This window comes from Microcebus murinus, chromosome 9, assembly GCF_040939455.1.
Source record: "Microcebus murinus isolate Inina chromosome 9, M.murinus_Inina_mat1.0, whole genome shotgun sequence".
Taxonomy (NCBI): Eukaryota; Metazoa; Chordata; class Mammalia; order Primates; family Cheirogaleidae; genus Microcebus; species Microcebus murinus.
The window spans coordinates 37628874-37640274 of NC_134112.1; the positions used below are offsets into that span (position 1 = coordinate 37628874).

An 11401-nucleotide genomic window follows, 5' to 3' on the forward strand; every position below is an offset into this window, starting at 1 on the left:
GAGTTGACTTTGGCTGGGAAGGAGTGACCGGCCCGAAAGAGGCGCCCCGCGGTGGCGCGACTGTCGCGATGAGGCCCCTTTGCCCTCGAGCCCTCAAATCTCGGACCCTCACCTCCCCCGCTCCCCGACCGGCGCGCGCCGCCCCTTACCGAGCCAGAAGTGCAGGCGGTAGGTGAAGCCTCGGCTCGCCTGCGCCGTGTGCAGCACCAGGTAGGCATCCCCGACGTAGAAGTCGCCGTAAGCGCTCTGGGGCACCGGCGCCAGCTCCAGCTTCTCCACCCGCCAGACCTGCAGCCCTGCCTGCGTGCCCGCCCGGGAGAACTCCTGGTGGTACAGCTCGCGGGCCATGGCTCGCGCGCACGAGGCTCCGGGGCGGCGGGAGTCGGCGCAGCGCGGGGCTCGGCTCGCACTGGAGTCGGACTGAAGCGAGACCGGCAGCAATGACCCTGTCCGCCCGCAACTTGTAGAGTTCGCCCTCGCGGGAGGCGGCGCCCCAGGCGGGAGGGGCCAGGGGCCCCGGCCAGAGTCGCTCCCCTGTGGGAAGCGCCGCGCCCGCCTCCGAGCCTCCACGCCCTGCCCAGGCCGGGAGCGCAGGCGGCGTCCCTGCCATGCTGAGATTCGGAGGGAACTTACAGAAACCCCTCGAAATGCCTCCTCCAAGGAAAGACATTTTTCTGTGGCAACAAAAGGAGGAGATTAACGACTAAAACTGCGTGGCACTCCCTCTTGCATGCCCATCACCACCGTCCCGCGGGTGTTTCCCCTCCTCGCGCTAATCCTGTTACTTCTGGGTCTCCCTTGTGCCTGTCCGGAGGCTTGAGGCGACGAAAGAGCGCAGCAGCCCTACCCTTCAGCGTTCAGTCAGCGTTTCCCTAGGAGGAGCAGGACTTGTTCTTCTGCCCCTCTGGAATAGTTCTTTCTTAGAACGAGGCTTCCTCTGCTGACACAAGCACCTGCTGTCAGAGAGCAGAGAATTATGCCACACTGGCATGCTGGAAGAATTTTAATGTACTCTTTTTTTTCTTCTCTTTTTTCTAGGGATGGTGATAATAGAATGTACCCTTTTAAATACATTGGCTTTTCAAGCAACAATCATGCTAATCATTGACTCCATAGTTTCACTAGCCAATCTCTCCATTTCTGATGGCCAGAGTGTCTGTTTCCGTCTTCCCTGTTTGAAAATACTATGAAAAATGGCACGTAAGGTTTCTTGGAAAGGATGAGAAAACCTGGAAGACTAGCTGTCCTACCCTGGGGACAGAGCTATCTCTCTGTAAATCCCCAGGAGTTCAGGAGCTGTGGTTAAGCTCTCTTGCCAGCTGCCTCTTCCAGCCAAGAAGGATGCTGAAAAAAGAAGCAGCTGCGCCTCTGGGATGTTCTCAGGTAGGGCTGTTTGTGGGTGTGATTTTATGCTTGGCCTGCCTTTTGAGTTACCTGTTACCCAGCTTCAAGGTGCTCATTTCCTCGTGTTTTACCTACAGTTTTTGCATTTGCAGCATGGGCAAAGCACTGTAGACCAGAGATGGAAAATTACTCTTTATTTTGCATTCATTTAACAAAAGCAAAGGATTCTGCTGTCATTGAAAAAGCAAGTTGCTCAGGATATAAAAAGTAGGAAAGATGATTTTGATGCATGTAAATTTTCTTTAACTCTGTTTCCCAGATTACAAAAGTCTCTGGAAGGTCATTAATAATGTACAATTAGATTTTTTCCTTAAATAATTTATGTTTTTAAGTAGGTTATTACATGAGCATGGTAAAAATTAAGAATACAAAATGTGCGCAATAAAAATTTATCTCAATTTCACCCTGCCACCTAGTTGCTTTCCCCAAAGGCACTAAGTTACCAGTTTCTTAGGTATTTTTCCAGAAATACTCTTTTTATCAACAAGAATATAGGTAATACAGTTATTTTTATTTATTTAACAGAAATGGTAACATATGCACTGTTCTGAATCAGTGTGTGTGTGTGTGTGTGTGTGTGTCTTGAGATTAGGAGACACTTACAGAACCTCCTGATTAATACCTACTTCAAGGAAGGACATTTCCCACGGCAACAAATGAGAAAATAAATTGTGTTTGTGTGTGTGTGTTATCAATAAACCCTACTCATAGAGCAACCTCTGAAGGTTTGCTGAAAAATCAACTCACAAAAGGCAGATTAACAGGAATGGCATGTAAATATATTACTGTACAGGGGTGGGGGGGAATCACAGAGTGATAGCCCCACAGTACGATGGGGTACAAATGGATACATAACCTTCTTCTTAAGGGAGAGGGGGAGGTGTGGATGATTTTAGGGGGGTAGTAAATGATTTTTAGGGGAATTCAATGGGCTTGAAGAACATACAGTGGCCTGGGACAAAGTCTGTTGGACCTGCAGAGCAGATAATGGTTTGTGACAAAAGTCTGTCCAGGTGAGTTGTCTGCTGACTTAAGTGTTTCTTCCTGTGATAAGAATTCAGTTAATGAAAACTCAGAGAAAGGACCAGAGGTAATAGTTTTCTTCTTTGATGGGCCCAGACTTTAGGCAGACAAGGGAACTTCAGAAAATAACTTCATCCTGTGCTTTGGGGGAGAAAGAGGATTGGGTGAGGGGGGAAGATCAGAGACAGCTTGAGACACCTGAGTCTTCTTCAGTTCAGCACTTGTTAAAGTGCCATATTTTGGGGTATCAGTTTCTGAGCCCTAACATTAGGCATTTAATTTTGTCTATATTTGGCCAATACAGTGTTACAAAGAACGTTTTTGAATATACCTTATTACGGATATGCAGTATTATGACTGTGAGATAAATTCCTAGAAATATAATTGCTAGAGTGGTTGGAATTAAATAATTTTGATGATAGTGATGATAATTATGAAACCAATACTACTGTTTATTCATCTTTGGAAATGATTGGCACAGGGTGCCTTGATTTAATTCCTGCCTCCATCTGTAGTTCTGAAGATTTCAGCAAGTCATTTAAATGTAGCAAGCTTCCAGTTCCTCATTTATAAATGGAAAAATATTAGCATTTGCCTTATAAGGTTGTTATTTGGATTAAATGAGTTGACACAAATAAAGCATTTGTATCTGTTACATAGGAAATGCTCAGTACTTAGGACTTATTATTATGTGGTATTGTGCTTCCTTTTGCTCCTTTAGATACCTTCTCCATCCTTCTGCACCCCAAGGTTTTCCCCTTAGGCGGAACTGTAAGGTCTCTGATGCCCTCTACCTTGGGGCTTGATTAAAGACTAGAAAGAAAGAGAAAAGTGAGGTCAGAATATTTATTTTCTTGGCTCCCTCCACCAAAGGCCACTGTGACTTTTTCTCTGCCTTTGGGTCCCAGAAACTGTCCCCTCACTTGCACTATCCCTTTGGTTTCTCTGCCTCTCTACTTCTATATACAGCTTCTAAAAATAAGATCTCCTGGAATTTTCCTATTTTGTATTCATGCTCTGTTACAGGTTGACATCTTGATAAATTTTATTAGCTATATTCTCTTTTTATCCTCCAAACAAAACAATGAAAGGTAGGTATGATAAGCCTAATGTTACAGATGAGGAAACCGAGTGAGGCTTTGGAACTTGCTACAGGTCACCCAGCTGGTGAGTAGCCAATGGGAATTCAAGCACACTCTCTCTAATTCCAAAGCACTTACTCTTTCCAAACAGCTTTCAATCCAAATTATTTGGCCAAGCTTTGTTCACTTAAGAATACTTTATATGCCCAAGTTTTCTGAGTTTCAAAAAAAGAAAAAAGAATACCTTATATTTTTATTTTCTTCCAACTTGTACCTAGAAAAGTTTCTGATCTAGTGTACCTCATGCAATACTAAGAAATTAGTTTTAACTTTGTCATTGAGCCGTTATATATCTTGGTTTCCTTATCTGTAGAGTGAAATCTCTTTCTCCCTCTAGGGAAAAAGTATGAAAACTGGTGCTCTAGACCTAAAATAATTTAAAAATCAGAGTTATCAGTTAAGTTGACTTTCAATTTTAGTGATAATTCCTTTCTTGAAGAAATAATAAAAAACTTTTGAATAGATAAGAGTCAAATTCTTTCTAGATTAGGCCAGGACTACAGCTAGGAAAGTAAGACCTGGGATGCAAAATTTAAGGAAGCACCAAAACAAACAAACAAACAAACAAACCAAAAGCCTTGGCAATCAAGATAAATACCATTTCAAGGCAGAGTTTTTAAAAATCAAAAGAAATGCAAAGTATCATAATAAAAAATAACATTTAAAATTTTTTTAAATTTTAAAAATTTAAAAAATTTAAAAAATACTATTTTATATATTAAAATATTTGATTACTTTTTTGATTATTTGATTATTAAAATATTTCGATTACTTTTTTATTTTGCCATGCCCTTAATTTTGTGCCCGAAGCAAGTGCGGGACTATCTTGACCCTAGTGTTTTCCTAGCTTAGCAAACTCCAGACTCAAACTTCCAACTTCCTGTGTGACATAGCTACCTAATTGATCCTACCAAGGTCAAGTTCAGCATATTCACAACAATCTTATCATTTCCTCCAAACATGCTTTTCCTCTTTTTTTCTAATTTCATTATCAGCATTGTTTAATTTTCACTCAGCACTCTTGCTTTATCTCCACATTCAATCAACAGGGCTCTCCAAAATGTTTCCCAAATCCATCCCTAGTTGCCCACTTTCTTGCTTCTACTCTGGTTCTCATCTTCAGTAGAAACACGCAGTGAAAGTGCAGTGGGAAAGTGCAGTGGCTTAGTTTACTACATGGCTTTGTTGAACCTAGGTTGAACCTTTGACTTCACTCTTCAGCTGACTGAGCTTGGGTAAGTTACTTAACATTATTGTACTTCAGTTTTCCCATGTGTGGAATGAGAATACTGGTAGAAATTTCTTTGTAGCATTGTCAGGAGGATTAAATGAATACATATAAACCTTGAACAGTATCTGGTATATAGTAAACAACAGTAAACCTTACCGAGATTGACTAGCGGGGTGACTAATTCATTTCTCCAAATACAATCCTCTAAGAATAATGTTTCCAGGTTCTCTAGTTCAGACCAGGACTACCCATTTCCTACACACATAAAAGGCCTCCAAAACCAGGTACTAGTTTATTTTCCATGCCTTTATTCTGTTTCTCACACCCTAGTTTTCTAAAAGTAAATAATTTCCTTCCCTTTGTGTTATTGGTTTGTGAAGGTTTTCTAATTCTTTACACCCTAATGAAAGCTTCACATTTTCATCACCATTCTTCCCCTGGAACCATGAAATTCCAGCATCTTCTGTGCTCCCAATGCCCTGGATATGCTTTTACATTACAGCAGTAACTGCTAGGTTCGTCTATGTGGATGTCCCCCGTTCCCAGTGAAGCTGATGATGGAGTGATTACAAACACAGGGCAATTTTATACATTTTATCACATAAAAGAAAAAAGGAAGCTACACAAAGTGAAAATACATTCTAAAGAGAGTGGAATGGTCAGTCTCCTTAAGTGAGGAAAAATCTAAAAGTGTGAGCACATGCTGCCTTTTATAAGCTCATTAGTTTGTCGCGCCTTCCTCCTGGCAGAATTGGTTGTCATTTCCCGCCTTTGGGGTGATTGACAGGTTGGTGCTATATACTAGGTTATGTAACAGGTTGGTTATGTAATCATTTCCCTTTCTATGCTGCACCTTCCCTAGAATCCTTCATGAAGCTCCACCCATGTTATGCTAATTTGATGGTAATGAGCTCTAGGTCCGTTAAAAGGTTACTAGGAACTTTTTACTATGTATATTCCTACCAGGGAACAGTTCCTAGGAGCAATTTGGTTCCTAGCTACAATTTGGTTTTTGTTTTCCACCCTTAGCTACCTCCTTGCCTCCTGTCTAGCCTCCACGAGACCTAACATTACTACATTCTGAAATGTGTTTTCTCTCACAAGATTGTGGGTCTACTTAGGGATTTATGTCTCATTATTTTATTCCCTGGCTTTATGGTAATCATGCTGACTAGGCATGATTGGATTATTGCATTTGGATTAAATTTCATTTACTTATTCATCAGTTTATCAATCATCTCAGTCCAGGAAGAAACAGCCAATGTGAATAAGTCTTTTACCAAGAGTCAGGAAGTTTAAGTTTTGGATGTTTTAGACTATTAATACTGAAGGAGAAACATTGCATAGTTTAATTCTTGAAATAAATAACAATGACAAATAATGTAAATGATTCATTGTGTAATTCATTTGTAAGGGTTGGTTAAAAAAAAAAAACAAACAGCTTCAAGGCTTGATTCTTCAAGGCTTCAATCTTCATTCCTCAAATCATAGAATCTCAGAATTGAGAGTCATCATATTTTTGTCACTGCATCATGACCACGGCATTGTTGAAACTAAACATGTGAAAGACAGGACGTGTACTCTTTTCCCAGGAGAGGGAAATGCTTTAAATGTGCTATTTATTTGCTTTCCTTTGATTATAAACGATGACATAATTAAAATACATGTCTTTTACTGTGAGTCCTTCTAAATTATAATAATTTATGTTTGATTTACCAAATGATTTGAGGGTTCCATGCCTATGCATGGAACCTGGAGTCAGAAGATTTGAGCGCTGTTAGGATTAGAAGAGATTATGTATGTCAAAGTCCTGAGCACACAATAAACCTGGTTAATAGTCAGCAAGTGCCCTTAACCTCAAAACCTATCAGAGCTTTATTAAAAAGTGGAAATCCACTCTAGTGGATATTTTCATACTCCCTGCCTATGCTAAACAAACTACAATTAAAAAAAATTCACCTATTTTTTAAAAAGTTTCAATCAGGATCTTGGACTTTCTCTTTCATGAATCAGTTACTTGTTTTTATTCGAAAACATTAGGGGGTACAAATGTTTTTGTTACATGGATAGCTTTTATAATGCTTAAGTCAGGGCTATTAGTGTGTCCATCACTGGAATAATGTTCATTGTACCTGTTAGGTAGACTTTTACTTTCTCTCCCCCCCCCTTCCAGGTTCTTTATTTCCAATGTCTTTTACTTCTCTTTGTGCCCATCCATTAGTTCCAAATTATTAGAGAGTACATGTAGTTTCTTTTTTCATTCCTGAGATACTTCACTTAGGATAATGGTCTCAGTCCCAACCAAATTGTTGCAAAAGACATTAATTCATATGTTTTTGAGATAGGGAACTGGCAGATGCTGCTTTAGGTATTGCTTTGGGCACTGCTGCAGGCATTGCCTTAGGCATTACTTCAGGCATTGCTACAGCATTACCTGAGTCAGGAAGTCTCAAAACAAAGTTTCAAATTACCCTGATCAAAACAGGATGAAAGCAGGGCAAATTCCAACTAATTAGAACCAAGATGGTGGAGAAGGTGTCACCCTGAGTCCAGTAAAACACTGCCCCGCCCATGAATATTTCTCCCCTTGTGTAGTCTATAATTAAGCCATTTCTTAAATAGAAAGGCAACAGGAACCAGAGGGCTGGGTTTTTTTCTGCTGGGAAAACTTGCCTCTGCTCTGGGTGTGGAGGAGACTTTCTATAGTTTCTGAATAAATCTCACTTTCACTTTATACTTTATGCTCACTCCTGAATTCTTCCTTGCACGAAAGCCAAGAACTCACTTGGACCTGAAGTGGCTCCCAGCATTGGGAGTCACATTCTTGTGTCATTTTTATGGCCGAGTAGTACTCCACGGTATATATATGTATATATATTCTTCACATTTTGTTAATCCACTCATGAATTAATGAGCACTTGGTTGATGAGTTAGTTATTTTAAAATTAAACATAATACTATAACTATAAAGGCATGGTTTATGGTGCAGTACTAAGGTGAAGGTTTTACTGTTCTTAAATGTCTACTATTGTGATAAATAATTTTTTGTAAACCTATTTATGGCAGCAGATTATAAATGGTTAATTTGACACTTGCCTCTTAATAATATCATGTATTATTATTATTACATAGGCAATTGTTAACCATTGTAAGATTATTGAGCGAAGACATAATCATTACTTTAGAAGTTTACATGAGATGATACTTATGACCAAAAAAAAGTGGAGGATCAAGTTCTCATGATGATTTCTGATTTAAAATGGTAATTTTTCCTTTAAGATTATTTTTATAGAGATCAAATGGTTTAAAAATATGCTGAAATTAGGCCGGGCGCGGTGGCTCACGACTGTAATCCTAGCACTCTGGGAGGCCGAGGTGGGCGGATTGCTCAAGGTCAGGAGTTCGAAACCAGCCTGAGCAAGAGCGAGACCCCATCTCTACTATAAATAGAAAGAAATTAATTGACCAACTAATATATATACAAAAAATTAGCTGGGCATGGTGGCGCATGCCTTAGTCCCAGCTACTTGGGAGGCTGAGGCAGCAGGATTGCTTGAGCCCAGGAGATTGAGGTTGCTGTGAGCTAGGCTGACGCCATGGCACTCACTCTAGCCAGGGCAACAAAGCGAGACTCTGTCTCAAAAAAAAAAAAAAAAAAAAAAATGCTGAAATTGAGGCTAAAGCTGTTTGAGACTATAGCTGCTTTTTTTGCTTGATTTTTCTAAACATCTGTATTTATTAATAATCATAATTAATAATTTATTTTGTTTTGTTTGTTTATTTCTATTCCTGGCTTTACCAGCTTGTTAGAAATAACTTCAGATTTTCAAAGAGTATGTCAACGATATTTGAATGTCACAACTGTGGGACCATAGAAAATGATGGAAGTCTTGATATGATCAGATTATCATTTTGTTGTCAGGATACTTACAAAAGTAAGATTAATTAAGTCACTTAAGCCAAATGGAAAGTTGTTTAAAAAGTTAAGGCTTAAAGATTTCCTTCTGCTGGCCCAAGATGACTTCCTTTAGCTGAGTCTCTCTTTGACTCAACATCCCTTTGTATGAGTTTAAATTATGCAATTTCAGTGGTATTCCTTTTACTCTTAACTTCCTTTTATCTATGTTGAGGCTTCCTTGAAATCACAGGCTTCTATGTACTAATCAAATTGATTGGAAGGGTTTTTGAAGATATTTTATTTTAAATATTTCAGAGAACATTGTATTTTGAGACCAGGCAAAGGGAGCCTCATCCATTCCGTATCTACCCAGTTCCTCTCCTAAAATGACAAGTGTTAAAAATAAGCTGTTGAATAACTATTCCTTGGACACCTGGTACTCATGCTTCTAGTGGAGGCCAACTGAGGAAAGATGGAAAGCAATTTGCTTCACCAAAGCAGTCTTGGGGGCACTGAGATACTTGAGACAGTTTTTTAAAGATGAGTGAGAATTCTTTTTATTTATTCACTATTTTTGATTTTATCATTTATCGTGCATTTTTCTGAGTATAATTAGTTAACACATGATTACTGAGGACAATTTTGAAAATAGGAACTACAAATAAGATTAAATTTATCCCTAGTCATATAATCTAAACATACGCTCTGATAACATTTTGAATAAAATTAAGATCATGATACAATACTGTACATTTTGATTTGTAATTTGTTTTATCACTCGTAATACACAGATCTTTCTTTAGGTGATTGAGGCTGGAAACAATGTAGAATATTTAAATATTTTCCATCTTTCCATTTGAATAACTCTGACTTTATGGCATGGAAAAATTTCATTTCAATTTAGATTCACTGAAAGTTAATTTAATTTAATTTTTTTTTTTTTGAGACAGAGTCTCACTTTTGTTGCCCAGGCTAGAGTGAGTGCCGTGGCATCAGCCTAGCTCACAGCAACCTCAAACTCCTGGGCTCAAGTGATCCTCCTGCCTCAGCCTCCCAAGTAGCTGGGACTACAGGCATGCACCACCATACCCGGCTAATTTTTTTGTATATATACTTTTAGTTGGTCAATTAATTTCTTTCTATTTTTAGTAGAGACGGGGTCTCGCTCAGGCTGGTTTCGAACTCCTGACCTAGAGCAATCCGCCCGCCTCAGCCTCCCAGAGTGCTAGGATTACAGGCTTGAGCCACCACGCCCGGCGAAAGTTAATTTTAACTTTTGTTTTTATTTGAAAATTATAAAGGAATTACATTTATCCATAATCACATATTTTTTCTCTATATTTTGACAAACATATTTAAGAAGGTAATGCTCATCTTTAGCCCATCAAATTCCATCTTTTAAAGGTTACAATGTTTTAACAATTTGTTTCATATCCTTATCAAATTTTTAGTTAATACAGGTGAATGCATTATCATTTGATCTATCTGTCTCTTTTCTTCCTTCCATCCGTCTCTCTGTGTTAGTGGTTAAGAGCCAGCTGTCTTTTTTGTACAATGTCTTTTTTTCCTTTGGGTAAATACCCAGTAGTGGGATTGCTGGATCAAGTGGTAGTTCTGCCTTTAGTTCTTTGAGGTATCTCTATACTACTTTCCATAGAGTCTGTACTAGTTTGCAGTCTCACCAACAGTGTATGAGTATTCCTATATCTCTGTATCCAGGCCAACATTTGTTGTTGTGGGACTTTTTGATAAAAGCCATTCTTACTGGAGTTAAGTGATATCTCATTGTGGTTTTGATTTGCATCTCCTTGATGATTAGATATGTTGCGCACCTGCGCTTGAATGTTTATAGCAGCACAATTCACAATTGCAAAGATGTGGAAATAACCCAAGTGCCCATCAATACATGAGTGGATTAATAAAATGTGGTATATGCATTCCATGGAGTACTACTCAGCCATAAAAAATGGTGAACTAATACCTCTTGTATTAACCTGGATGGAACTAGAGACCCTTCTTCTAAGTGAAGTATCACAAGAATGGAAAAACAAACACCACATGTACTCACCATTAAATTGGAATTAATTGATCAACACTTATGTGCACATATGGAAATAACATTAATTGGATATCCAGCAGGTGGCAGCAGTGGGGGGAAGGGATGAGTAAATTCATACATATGTACAAGAGGACATGTGCAAAGCTAGCCACCAGAGCACACTATGGTAAAAAGAACTTGAAGGCAACCTCAGGGATCAGAAACAGATAAATGTATAAGTAGAATCTGGATATGCACCAGAGAAATAACATACCATGTAAAGAAGCAATAAACAGCATGGAAGGAATGGCAGTGTAGGCAGATTTCAGAACTATAAATTTGAATAAAATAGTAAGAGACAGAATGTAATACAATTTATGCCATTAAAAGCATACCTATTTTAATAAAAACAAATGTCATAGATGCACATACTTACAAATAACCATGCACCATGTGGAATGTGGCTTGGAAGCATGAGTGCCTGGTGAGGTGGGAAAGGGATTGTTGATGGAGGAATGAATGGAAACAATCATGAAATAAAACACAAGAGAGAGAAGGTGCACTAGTTAATTATAAAAACTGGTCACAAACCAAGGAGTACCACCAGTCTAATTCTGTGTACCTGAGATCCAAAATTGCAACGCAACAGAAATTTAAAAAACAAT

The 11401-nt window shown here is 39.0% G+C and overlaps 1 protein-coding gene across 1 annotated transcript in view; it reads right to left on the reverse strand.

Annotated features, from left to right (window-relative positions):
• The window catches only part of SCIN (scinderin), a 72139-nt gene extending 71697 nt beyond the window's left edge, over positions 1–442 (reverse strand). Inside the window, exon 1 of the mRNA XM_012757169.3 lies at positions 150–442. Within this exon, the coding sequence (XP_012612623.1) occupies positions 150–348 (199 nt within the window). The 5' untranslated portion in view covers positions 349–442. The remainder of the gene's footprint in view (positions 1–149) is intronic.
• Between the last annotated feature and the right edge of the window lie 10959 nt (positions 443–11401).